This window comes from Cuculus canorus, chromosome 15 (genome assembly GCF_017976375.1).
Source record: "Cuculus canorus isolate bCucCan1 chromosome 15, bCucCan1.pri, whole genome shotgun sequence".
In the NCBI taxonomy this organism is placed as follows: Eukaryota; Metazoa; Chordata; class Aves; order Cuculiformes; family Cuculidae; genus Cuculus; species Cuculus canorus.
Genome location: NC_071415.1, coordinates 10,269,761 through 10,282,960, shown reverse-complemented (window position 1 = coordinate 10,282,960; position 13,200 = coordinate 10,269,761). Strand labels below are relative to the sequence as shown.

The window sequence follows — 13,200 nt, the reverse complement described above, 5'->3', positions numbered from 1 at the left end:
GGGTCAGGGCCTCCCCACCCTCACAGCAAAACATTCCTCCCTAAGGGCTCATCTCAATCTCCCCTCTTTCAGCTTAAAACCATCCCCTCTTGTCCTCTCACTCCGTGATCAAGAGACCCTCCCCAGTTCTGGGAGAAGTTGTGGCTGCCCCATCCCTGGAGGTGTTCAAGGCCAGGTTGGATGGGGCTTGGAACACCCTGATCCGGTGGGAGGTGTTCCTGCCTATGGCAGGGGGTGGAACTGGTTGATCAACAAAGCAATGCAGCTGGGAAAGGGTCTGAAGCACAGAGGTCATAGGGAGTGGTGGCCTCAAACTGTGCTGGGGAGGTTTAGATTGGATATCAGAAAAAAAAAATCTTTACTGGAAGAGTGGTGGAGCATTGGACCAGGCTGCCTAGGGAAGAGGTAGAGCCTCCATCCCTGGAGGTGTTAAAAAAATGTGGACTGGTGATTGGACTGGATGAGCTTAGAGGTCTTTTCCAGTCTTAATGATTCCATGATTCTATGATCCTAAGGCCCCTTCCAACTCAAACCAATATATGATTCTATGATTTTACATCAAAGCTTACTGCAAAAATCACATTATGCATGCCCTAAACCACATCCATGTGCCCCAAACCATGTACCCAGCCCCACGGGCATGGGGGGCAGAGGGGATGTCAGGAAGGTCTGCAGCAGGGAAGGGGGACAGAGGAGGTGAAGAGGGATGTAGCAGGTGATGGGAGATAGAGCAGGTGAAGGGGGATGGAGCAGATGAAGGGGGACGGAGCAGATGAAGGGAGATGGAGCAGATGAAGGGGGTGGAGTAGATAGATGAAGGGAGATGGGGAGGCAGAGGGAGATGGAGGAGGTAACGGGGAACAGAGGAGATAAACAGAGCAGGCAAGGGGGATGGAGCAGGTGAAGAGAGAAGGAGCAGGTGAAAGGGATTTAGCAGCCGATGGGGGATGCAGCAGTTGATGGGACATGCAGCAGGTGAGGGGGAATGGAGCAGTTGATGGGAGATGCAGCAGGCGAAGGGACACAGAGCAAGTGAAGGGACACAGAGCATGGGAAGGGGGACGGAGCAGGCGATGGGGAGCTGAGCAGGGCTGGGGGGGCCGCTCCGCGCTGCCGCCGGTGCCGCTTTAAGGCGGTGCCGCCGCTCGAGGCTCGCCCAGGCACCGGGAAGAGGAACTGGGCTTTGCACTGCCGGGTCGGGCGGGATGGGGCGGGCGGGGGGACAGCTCGGGTCCTTGCATCCCCCCGGCTCCCCCCGCATCCCCTCGGCTCCTTCCTCCTGCTGCGAGGGGACGAGCTTGCCAGGGCTGCCTGCTTGCGGGGTTGCGGGCTGGAAATAAAGCCCCCCCACCCCACCCCCCCCGACTGGAGATCCCCTTATCCTCTGCCCTAAGTCCCTATCCCCTGTCTCGATCCCCCCTTTCCGCCTGGAGGACCCTGCCATCCCCTTTCTTGATCTCTCCTCCCCACCTAGAGGACCCCATCCCCTGTCCTGACACCCCCCCCCATCCCCTTCTCCTGCCCAGACCCCCTCCATCCCCTGCCCTAAGCCCCCCGTGCCCTGTTCTGAGCTTCCTCTCTCCACCTGGAGTGCCTCTATCCCCTACCCTGAACCTACCCCACCTGCAGACCCCCCCATCTCCTGCCCCAAGGCCCCCTCTACCATGATTTTGCTCAGCAGCTTCTTGCACCTTCGGCCTCGGTGCTGCGTCGCCCCATTTGCAGGGCTGGGCAGGGGGCTTGGCCCCATGGCGGGTTCCCGCAGGACTCTACGGGTGCTGGTGGACATGGACGGGGTGCTGGCCGACTTCGAGGGAGGCTTCCTCAAGAAGTTCAGGGCCAGATACCCTGATGAGCCTTACATTGCCCTGGAAGACCGGAGGGGCTTCTGGGTGTCGGAGCAATACGGGCGCCTGGGACCCGAGCTGAGCGTGAGTCTCTGCGCGTGGCTCTTGCTTCCTCTGTTCTGTGCAGCTGGAGCTCCTGCCCTGTGGGACCCGCTGGCTCCCAGCTCATGGGTGCGCTGCTGGGGAGGGCTGTGGGTGCTGGCTGGAGCTCCCACCAAAACACAGGTAGAGGTCTGCATGCAGGAGGGCGTCCAGCAGTGCTTCTTTTCTCAGAAATACAGCATTTTTCATGCACACCCACCTCTTTTCCCTGCATACGTGGATGGAGGTAGATGCAAGGAAAAGAGGTCTTTGAACATCTGATTGTTTCAAAATACTGCAAACCGCATGGCTGGGTTTTTTTTTCTAGGTCTGATGTGGCTAAGCTGCATGGATTGATACTGTTCCTGAATGGATTATTTAGTTCTTCAGCTGCAATGTGAGGGGTGGGACACAGCAGGGAAGTTGAGAGCAAATCATACCATTGATGCTTCTTGTGAGGGCTTATTTAAAATTAAAACAACACTAAGCCCTCCTATGCCTGAAAAGTATTAATTTTAATAATTAAAGCCTAAAAGCAGAAGCTGTCTTTATGCTGTACTTTATCATTCACTGAAGGGCTGAATGCTGCAGTTTCAGCCTCTAGAAGTTTCCCATCTCGATGGGATGTCTGTGGAATCATCTGTGGATTACAGTCGCACTTGTTGAAAGGTGCCATGGCCAACAGAAGTACCCTTGTCCTCCTGGTATGATGGCTACAAGGAGAGGAGCCTCAATAAGGTCTGGTGCTCTCGCATTGGCAAAGTCTTAAACAGCTTGATGAGCTGAAGGAATAATGTGTCTTCTCTAGTTGGGATTGGTGAAAGGGAAGTGGAGGACATCATTCATGCAGTAAGGCAGATGCTAAAAGTTTGGCAGGGCTAATGCATGATAGTTGTTTTTTTCCCTTGATCTTAACTACTTTGGATGTGTTAAATGAAGCAAACTCATCCTGTGCCTGTTGTGATCACGTAAAACAACCAAAGCCTTGGGCTGAACCACTAGCAAAACTTCTACAGACTGACCTCAGGGCAGTCCCGATTTCACCCGTGCTTTCAGACTAGGGATAAAGAGAGCAGGAGCTGCTCTGTGGCTACAGGCACATGGATCGTTCCAGTCTCCTTTCATCAGACAACACCATCAACCTGCTGGAGGAGACCAGAAAATAGGAACCAAAGAGTCCAGTGAGCTGAAACTCCCAGCTCTGAAAGAACAGCAGCTCAGCAATGCACTTAGCACACAGACCTGGAAAGATGGGGAGCTATGGATGGGTGGGAAAGTTGCTTGTGTGGAGAGATAAGAAGGAGGAAATCAAGGTTCTGGGTGGGATTCCCAACTTGGGGCATTTTTCCATCTGCTGGGCAGTGTGCTGGCTGTGGTGCTGCAGGGAGTTATTCTGGCTCTGAGAGCCAAGCAGGTCTTTTCTTCAAGATGAGCTTAGATCTTCCCCCAATGAGTTTGATTGCAAAATGCTTTTTGACATAAGTGGAAGTAGAATAGCTACAGCAGTCCTTGCTGTAAGAAAACACTTAAGAAGGTTTGAAGTGCTTTGCTACATCAGGCTGCATTTCTCAGATGGCTCTTGTGCAACTACAGTCAGTATCTTAAAAATAAAACATCATCGCCCGCTGGTCTAAGTCAGAGCAACTGGAGTTGGAATGCTTACCTGGCCCTGTGACAAACTGTTAGGGTAGCTGTTCTTGTCGTGGTGCCAGAAGGCATTGCTGTGGGCTCTCCTGCACCAAATTGGCATGTTTTGTTTTGAACATGCATGAAGAAGGCTTTTCTTCCCTTCTCTGAACCACTCATGTTTTGTGCTGCTCAGGCAAAAGGTAAGAGTACAACAGCTGGGCTGAGCAGCATTTCCTTTTAAGTTTGGTACCTGGTCTTCTCAGGCTGTCAGGGATTTTTTGAGAAGTAGTATTTGATTTTGGCATGTCGTGTTGGATGCTCTGCACCCAAATGGGTTCATGCATTCATCTTCCTCAGAGTAGGCGAGGTGTGCAACTAGCAAGATGAAGCAGAATGTCTCCTCTAGTGACTCCTGTGTTTGCTCTGGGGTGCTGCTGCCCTGAGCCTGGACTTCACAGCAAGGGCCCAGTTCATTGTGGTTGTCTGCTTTCTTCCCCTGGTGCAGGTGTATTGAAGGCAAAATGTGGTGGGACAAGCTGGATTCCCACTCATCAGGCAGGAGGGAGGTCTAGCTGGCGTGTCCAACTAACCTGTTTGTTGCTGTGAGCTGTAAGAACCAGCACATGGGCATCACTGAGCCTGTCTCCCTGACCCTGATGCTCTGCTGTCTTCTCCATATCTTTGCAATGCAAGAAGTCGAGGGACTTCCTGAAATACAGAAAGGGAGGTGCTCAACCTCAAGATCTATCCTTAAGGGCAGGACTCTCTTTAAAACTTCTCCCAGCCACAGCTGCTCAGCTGCATTGCAACACTGGAAGGAGGCTGCTTCCTCTGCCCACAGCCGCGTTGCAGCACTGCCAGGCTGTCCTCCCCAAGGAGCTGGTGTGTGTGTGAAATAATTGGTATGCTTGGTGGCTGACAAGCCCTTACATGTTTGAGGGAGCTCAGGGGATGCTCTTCCTTAGAGTTGTGCTGGACCCATCACAGGTAGACCCTGGACTCTGCCCTCATCCTGAGGTTTTGCTTCCCAGGGTCTCTCTGCTCTGCTCTCCTGGGCTGCCAACCTGCATGTTAGCATTTCAGACTCTTGCCTGAAAGTGCTGCATTTGCCCATCAGACCTTGCTCAGGCATCCCTGAGGAAGAGCATCTGCATTCATCCTGACTTGCATTTCATCCTATAGTGTGCTTTCTCCTTTGAGAGCAGGCTGGCTCCTATTTTAAGTGATCTGACTGAGACAAATAGGACAGGCAGTGTCTGGAGCTGAACAGATCATGTTACAGTAGGATCCACATCAGCTGGATCCACATTGAAGTGCCCCTCTGAATGCAGACCCAGGGTTTGTTTTGACTCTGGACAAATCTCTGTGTTTTGCCTTGGAGTAATGTGCTGTTTCCCCTGTGTCTGGGGCTGCCAGGCATAACCAAGCCTGCTCCAGAGCACGTTGGATCTAAATTGTATGGGATGGGTCCACGTTGGCCAGTAGGAGCAGAAGCAGCCACAGGAAGGGACTGAAGCCAGGGCTCTTACCTTTCTCACTGTCACCATCCTCTGTCCTAGCAAAGGGTGAGGAAGACACACATTCAAGGAGAACGGTAGCAAGAAGCCCTGTGAGTAACTGCTCTCTTTCCCCTCACAGGAGAAAGCGATCAGCATCTGGGAATCCAAGAACTTCTTCTTGGAGCTGGACCCGCTCCCTGGGGCTGTGGAAGCTGTGAAGCAAATGGCAAATTTGGCAGAGTGAGTAGGAACTTGCCTGTGGTATTTGGAGATGGACCAGGGAGCAGCATTGGCTTTGCAAGCTCATCTGCCTCCTGGAAGAAGGACTGAACATCAGCATTATAAATACCTCCTGGTCCACCAAACATGGCAGGAGAGAGAGAGCTTTGAGTCCTGGAGTAGCTGCCAAGACCATCAGCCATGGGCAGCCCCTTTCCTTCAGCTTTCTGCTCCCAGGAAGGGTGGTGAAAAGAGGAACATGCTTGTGCTCTGGGTGTGCGTACGCGTTCTGAGGATGGGACCGTGTGAGATGGGGGATTAATGTCTTAAATCACCCCTGCTTGATCTGTGGCAGGGAGTCTGCTTTGGGTGCCTGCCTGCTCGGGCACCAAGAGGGGTCTGCAGAGGCAGCTGGGTGCACTTCAAGGGGGAGCAGGGTCTGGTTGGTGTATTTGGCCATGGAGTGACACTCTGCCCCTGTTTCTCTCCTTGTGGCAGCACTGACGTGTTCATCTGCACAAGCCCGATCAAGAAGTACTGCTACTGCCCTTACGAGAAGGTGAGGAGGTCTGAATCCTAGGTTCCTATCCTGTACTGCTGAGTGAAAGGCAGGTGACCCATGCATGTCTCTGGCTGTGAAACAGCAGCAATATTTCCTTGCTGTATCAGTTTTGTTCCTAAGCATCTTTGCAGAGTGGCAGGTCCATTGTTGGCCAAACTCTGCCATTTGTATCTACTGAGGTGCTTGGTCTTAATATGATGTCAGAAGCTGCTTAGCTTTAAAAGAACTTGTGCTCCAGTAGCATCTGAATCCTTCCCACTAATGAACTTATTAAGCAAAATATCCTCCCTGTGTGGAGGCCAGGGCTTTCGCTGGGATCTGCTGAGCTGCCCCTGCCCTGTCCATCAGTCTTCCCGTGCCTGTGCTCACCACTTGCCCCTCACCTTCCAGTATGCCTGGGTGGAGAAGCACTTTGGCCCCGAGTTTCTCGAGCGGATCGTTTTGACACGAGATAAGACGGTGGTTTCTGCTGACTTGCTTATAGACGACAGACCTGATATAACAGGTAAGGGAGGTGTGGGGTGGCAGGAGTGACCGGAGGCAGCCCCAAAGGCCAGATGGCATTGAGGGGGTGATAGGCGTTGGTCCCTTCTGGCTACTTAGACTCTCCTTAGGAGTTTGTGAATACTTCTTATGCTGGAGTAAGGTTGGGTTCTGCATCTTGCAGAGGAGTTGCCCAGAGAGCCGACTTCTCTCCTTGCTTTGCAGGGGCTGAGCTGAACCCCAGCTGGGAGCACGTGCTTTTTACAGCCTGTCACAACAAGCACCTGCAGCTGAAGCCCCCCAGCCGCAGGCTGCAGTCCTGGACCGATGACTGGAAGGCCATTCTGGACAGCAAACGCCTACCACCCTGCTGGACCACCTAAACACTGGCTTGCAGCCACCCACTTGTGTCCCTGCGGAGGCCTGCTGAAGACTGAAACCACTGATGGACAGATGGAGGGATGCTGTCCCTGCTGCAGGAAGGAAGAGGAGGGCGACCTGAAGTGCCATGGCCACCTGGACCCAGGGAGCGGACCCCATCCTGGCTGTTCCACAAGGGACCAGCCGCAGGATTGACCCTATGGGTGTGGCAGCCCAGCTGGGGGGTGTTTTCCACCAGCTCTGGGCTCTCTGTGCTGCATCTACACTGCTGGTGAGGCCAGCACAGTGTTTCTGACAGACACGGTCACCCTCAGCGTGTCGTTGCCCTTGTCAGGTGCACCGCATGGCACACACCGGCTCTCCGTCCTGCTCTGTGTAGCAGGCAGGGATTGTGCAGGTGGTTCGTTGCATCCTCACAGGTTTGCAAACCAAGGGAGTTTGCAAAGCCTTGGGGGCTTTTCGTTCGGGGAGAGGAAGAGCTGGAAGGGCAGCAGGAGCTGGTGGATGCTGCCCAGGCTGCCTGCTCTGCTGTGCTGTTCCTTGCAGCCAATACAACAGGATGGCTACAGACTTCCCTGCAGGAAGAGTCCCTGCAGCGGGATATAGGGACAGTACCACTCGTCCTGTGGATCTGGCCATGGGGAGGGAACCCTGAGGCACTGTCACACCTGAGATACAGCTGGCACGAGGGCTCCCTGCTCGCCCTTGTCCCTGAGGAGCTGCCACAGCTTTGGAGCTGGGACTTTAGAGCTGATTTGGGATGAATTGAGGGGCTTTTCTTATGCTCGTTGCTTGTGGGCTGCTGACCCGGGGCATCACTGGGGCAGCGAGCAGGCTACGGTTGTGTCGGCACCAGCCCTTCCTGGGAGTGGGGCAGCTCCTGCAGGAGCTCTTGGCTCACGCTGCCAGCCAGTGATTGGTAGCTCCTTGGTTTTCAAAACCAGGAAGGTCTGCACAATCAAAGCGCTCCATCTCCCTCCTGGTAGTGTCCAACATCAGCCTGCCAGGAAGGCTCTGAGTGTGCATCTGCGAGGCACGCTTCTTCTTTAATGGAAATCCTGGGTACTGCATCCCACCAGGATGAGGCACAGGGATGGCTGGTGCTGCAGAGCATCCTGAAGTCTTCAGTGTGGAGCTGCCTGGGAAGATGCCGCTGGGTGGAGAAGGGGTGCTGGTGGAGGAGCTATGGCATTGCTGAGAAGTGGGTAAAGCAGAGGCATCATGGATGTCTGAAGGGCAAATTTGAGGGTTGTGTTGGTGGAGGATTGTCATGGCCATGTCTGTGGGTGCGGTTTTAAGTCCTCACACACCACCAGGAAAGAAGCTGGGAGGATGTTGCTGTTAAAGGCTGGAGAGCCTGTCAGAGGTGCCCATGAAGCTGTAACCCAGGTTCAGTTTGTTCTGCAGCTCCACTGCTGTCCCAGCTCTGGACATCGGGGGACAGCATGCTGCCTACCCCACTCACCTTATGCCAGGACCCTTACAGCGAGGTGTTGGGCTGGTGGAAAGGGGCCGTGTCATATGCAGCTGTGCCCAACATCACTGACAGATGGCTGGGCTGAGGCTGCTGAGCTCTTGGAGCGGGGAATGCTGCTGGGAAGCTGCGCCTGGGCACTGAACAGAGAACATTTGGACCAAGGGGCAGCTGCAAGAGGGATGCTTTTTGCAGAGGTGTGCTCACAACCTCTTCACCCCCTTCCTGGCTCTTTCCTGCACCAGCCTGAACTTGAACAGCAGGGGCTCAGCGGGCGCTGGCAGCAGCACTAAAAAGCAGCGGCTACAGCTTCTCCACCCAGCTGTGGAGAAAAGCCATCCCAGCTGCTGGGGAGAGCTGGGTGTCCAGCTATGGGAGCTGGTGCTGGGCTGTCCTGGGCAAAGCCCCAGGGGCACGCTGGGTGCGTCAGGGCTGCTGTGCGTCATTGCTGACATGGCAGAGACCACGCGGCCCCCGCTGTCCATCATGCTGTCTGGCATCCCAGTGCATGCTCCCACTCTGCTGGCCCAAGGAGTAAATTCCCCACTGGGACACATAGCCCCATGAGCAGGGGCAGTAGCCAGGGCTTGGCCAGGGTTAGCCACTCTGCACTGCTTGCTTACACTTCTGGCTTGCCTCTCCTCTCTTCTATGGGCCCCCATCAGCAAAAACCTGTGTGAGCTCAAAGCTACATAGCCAACACATAACCTATTTCAGCAGCTGCCAGCCCTCACTATATCTGGGTGCTGGAAAGGCTGTTGAAGTCAGTGCTTCTGAGTCTGTGCCTTCCCCAGGTGCTGTGGTGCCAGGGATAAAGCCCACATTGTCATGAGTCTTTCTGACAGCTGCCCTGTCTCTTGAGATGGGGTGAGTGCATAAAGACGGCACAATTGGTCCTTTGGTGGCAGGAGTTACATACCACAAGGATTTTTTTTTTTCATTTTCTGTTTAAACCACTTGTGTGCTTCTCTGGGTGGTGGGTTTGGTTTGGGAGTTGTGTTTGCAAGGGGTGTTTGCAATGTGCAGCCACCTGAGATGCACCCTGGCCAAGAGCTGCCTTGGCTGGGGGTTTGCAGACAGGGATCTGGGACTGCATGTGAGTACCGTGGGCAGCCCCTGTGGCTGCTGAGCATCCCATACCCCTTGGTCTTGCTGGAGCCCTGCTCGCTGCCAGCCCCTGTGCAGCTGGGGTGGCATTGTGGGGTCCAAGCTTTCTTTTTTTTCCCAGCAACACCGTTTAAACGTGAGTTGCCCAAGCTCTCTGGAGCATTCATGCTGCCCATCCTCAAGCCAAAACTGTGAGCTGGCATATTGTTACAGCAGCTGCCCAAGCCAGCCTGAAACTGGGGTGGACCTGAGGGATGTGGCCCTCTGGGGGCCAGTGGGTCTTTCCCCCTTCGTGGGACATGTGATGTTGGAGACACCATAATCAGTTCACACCAAATATACTTGAAAGCAGAGCTGGAGTTCCGTATGTGTGAGACTCTGACTTAACGCACAGAAATCCCACACAGGCAAGCTGGCCTGTTTACACCTGCAGATCCTGGGATTGGGAAGCAGCTCCATCACCCAACAGACTGGCCCTATCAATATCCCAGTCTTTCTTGGGCAGCTAAGAAGCACAGAGCTTTTATTTTTAAATGTATATCTATAAAACTGAAGGCCGGTGAGGAGCACTGCAATAAACACTGGGTTTTATTGGCATCCAGCTTGGGTTTTGCACTTTCCCACCTGCAGCTCTGTCCTCTGTGTGAGGCTGGAGGGTTTTGCCCATGGGCTTTGGAAGGTCTCCACATCCAAAAAGCCTAAAACCAGCCCACAGCAGTGCCACTGCCCTGTGAGGCTGAGACCGTGTGGGCAGAAAAAGCCAAGGGGTTGTTTTGGGTAGTGATCAGCTTCCTAAAGATCTTTTATGATAAATAAAGCTGTGAAGTATCTCTCCTGTTGGGCCACAGAGCAGAAGTTATGAAAGAGGCTGGAATTCTCATAGGCTGTTTCTCCAGGGTTTTGTACCTTGTCCATGACTGCAGATTGCTCCGTGTTCACACCTGGTGTCCCAAGGTGTCCATGGGCTTCCTCTCCCTGCCATGGGGCCATGCCACAGGGGACGCACAGGGGACTCACACTTGCATGCTGTAAGCAGTGCCATAGCCCTGCCAGACACACAGGATCAAAAGTGAGGAGGGAGGACTGCAGGATGAAAATCCCCATCTGTGCATCATGCTCCGGGAAGGGATGCTCCAGCCAGGCAGGGGCCCATCCCAGGCTCTCCTTCCCCTGAGCACAGTAGCTGGGATCAGCACAGCACAGAGGAAACGTTCACTGATGCTGGGGCAAAGCATGGCCATTGGGTTATTTTTTCTTTGGTAGTGCAGCACTAACTCACTACCATGTGCAAGCTTTAAAGACAGCTTGATTTTTCTTTTCCAGCTCAGAGTGCTGCATTACGTGGTTGCAAGCACTCGCTGGTTAAATCAGCCTGTTAACTCGCGAATCCAATCCTACCATAGCTCAGCTCCCACCTAGATGCTACAGCAAGGGAAAACGTGGTCTGTGCCACGGCTCATGCCTGAGACTTATGTTTTTAGGCCCAAGCTGTGTTCAGCTGTGGCTGGACAGCACGAAGTCTGACTCTGCTGCCCCTTACGCCAGGGTCAGGAGTGTCCCCTGGGAAGCAGTGACCTGCCCCAGTGCAGTGTGAGACAGGGGGGAGGACGGCGTGTTTGCACTGGTGCTGGGATGTGTGGTCATCACACTGATATGACTCCAGGACATGACACAGGGTGCGAAGAGGTTCATATCCGTGAGCTGGAGGTGCTGTCCTGCTGGAGCCAGGACACCCAGGGACTCTGGGATGGGGACTGGGGCAATTTGGCTGCCGGCTCAGGCAGCACAGCGTGGACTGGGTGTCTCCACACAAAGGTGTTGCTGTGAGGTCCGTAAGGCAGCCCCGGGACTGGTTTGGGCAACAAACCTCTCTGCCCCAGCCATCTCTCTTTGCCCACCACCTTCACTCCATGCCATGCCAGCTCCCGGGAGCAGAGGCTGTTCCTTCTCTGGCACAGGGATAGAGGCAGAATTTGACACCAGCCCTACCCTGAGCTGGGACTGTCGCGGCAGTGGCTCTGGGACCAGGGCTGGGTGTTTCCTGGTTTACGATGGAGCAAGGTGAAGGGACTGTGTCTCCACTAACCTGGTCAGGACTGGTAGAGCATCACAAACCTGCTGGGTTTGCACCTGTATCCACTCCTCCATGTGCCTTTTTATGCCCTTGAAAAGCTACAGGTTGCACATATCATATGGCTTCCAGGTGAAGCACAGTTTCCAAAGCAGGTGAAGGCAGAGAGGAGTGGGAAGGAGGTGGTGGTGACCCGGCCACGGTGACAGCTGGACAGGGCTTTGCTTCTGCAGGGCCATCGTGCCCAGTTCTGGGAGACGAGCAGGATGGTGCCCAGAGTCACTGCTCGGGGTCCAGAGCCCTGTGCTGCTCATTGACAGCCGTATCGATGCAGGAGAAATATCCACTAGAGGGGACTGTGCGATCGCGTGTGGGAGCGCACAGCTGCCAGCCCAGCAGCAGAGCAGAATGCGGCTCCTCCAGCCCTCAGCTCTTCTGGTTATCCCAGCCTGGGCTCCCAATGCCCTCCGCATCCCTCCCACCGGGCGCTGCAGCCAGGGGCACAGCTTACCCGGGGCCAACTGGAGCATCATCGGGAACAGAGAAAGCAGTCGGAGCTGCAGGCACTGGGAAAGAAGCTGGGATGGCCCCAGCCAGCAGCCGAGCCCCTCATCCCCCAGCCCTGGCTCGCTCCCTCCCAGCAGGATGGGACAGGGAGAGAAATGGGCAAAAGTGTGAAAAACTTGTGGGTCAGAAGGCAAACTGAGGGTCTGTAGGGTCTATATAGAAAATATCCCTGCAAAAAATACAGGCTGCAGCCTCCAGTAACTCGGGCATCCCCACCTCCTTCTCTGCCTTCCTGCTCCGCTCTGCCCCTGCTTCCCTCTTGGACCCCACATCTCTCCCAGGACTGAGACTGTTCATCCTGCCCCTGCAAGCCCCACATCCCCCAAATACCCGTGCCTGCTCCCCCTGAAGCTGGAGCCTGTTGTGAGCGACAGAGGAGGTAGAGCTGCAGGTGGTGAGGGCAGGAGGAACTGCGCAGGTTTCTGGTGGTTTCTTCTTGCCCTCCCCTTCTCCTCCAGCACCACGACACCATTCCCCTCCTGGCAGGATTAATGGGCTTTGCTTCTCTATTTGTACACAAGGACTTAAGCAATGTACTCTCCAGAGAGGAATAAAGCTTCCCTTGCCCCAGCAGTGCTGAGGAGCCCAGATCAGAGCCCACAGTAATGGGCTGCATCAGCTTTCCTGTGTCCTTTGGGGCTCCACATACGTTAAGCCTGTCCTCCTGGCAAAGATCCTGCAAAATGTTTGTTTGTGACCGTGTTAACAAACACGCTTGTGGAACATGTTGTGTTTAGATGTGAGTGTGCCACCCTCTCCCTGCCTCCCCAGGGCTGAGCCCATGGGCAATGAGGAGCTGGGGTTCACGGCTACTGAAAATTAGCTGATATTGTGCCCCCATGCACCACTGTGACCGGAAACCCCAAGCATGAGGCCACCTTGCCTGTCATTCCCACCAACTACCAAACCTTGCCAGCAACATCCTACCAGCAGCTCCTTCCTGGAGGCTCACAGCTCACTGTCCTGGAGCAGGGATACAGCTGAGGGAAGGATTTGACCATGATCTTGTGCAGCCCTGGTGCCCTGCAGCCACTGTGGCATGGACACAGGGGCTCCAGGGATCCTATCCAGCTCCATAAATACACATCATCAGGGAGGACACTGGTCTCAGGCCACCCCAAGGGCAGACACCTCTGGAGCTGAGCTTGCACACCCCACTCCCATGCCCACCTGAGCCTGTGCCCATCCTCAACCCCCTCTTTGTCCACTCATCCCAAGACACAGAGGGTGCCTTGGGGACGTGGTGCTGCTCCTCTCCCAGAAAAAAATCAACCCGAATA

At 54.6% G+C, this 13,200-nt stretch overlaps 1 protein-coding gene across 1 annotated transcript; it reads left to right on the top strand.

Moving 5' to 3' along the window:
* The first annotated feature begins 1,507 nt into the window (after positions 1-1,507).
* On the top strand, positions 1,508-10,097 carry NT5M (5',3'-nucleotidase, mitochondrial). The gene is made up of 5 exons (XM_009564600.2): positions 1,508-1,931; positions 5,196-5,296; positions 5,774-5,834; positions 6,228-6,342; positions 6,546-10,097. The coding sequence occupies exons 1-5, from the start codon at positions 1,665-1,667 to the stop codon at positions 6,701-6,703; spliced, it is 702 nt and encodes a 233-aa protein (XP_009562895.1). The 5' UTR covers positions 1,508-1,664; the 3' UTR covers positions 6,704-10,097.
* Positions 10,098-13,200: the final 3,103 nt, after the last annotated feature.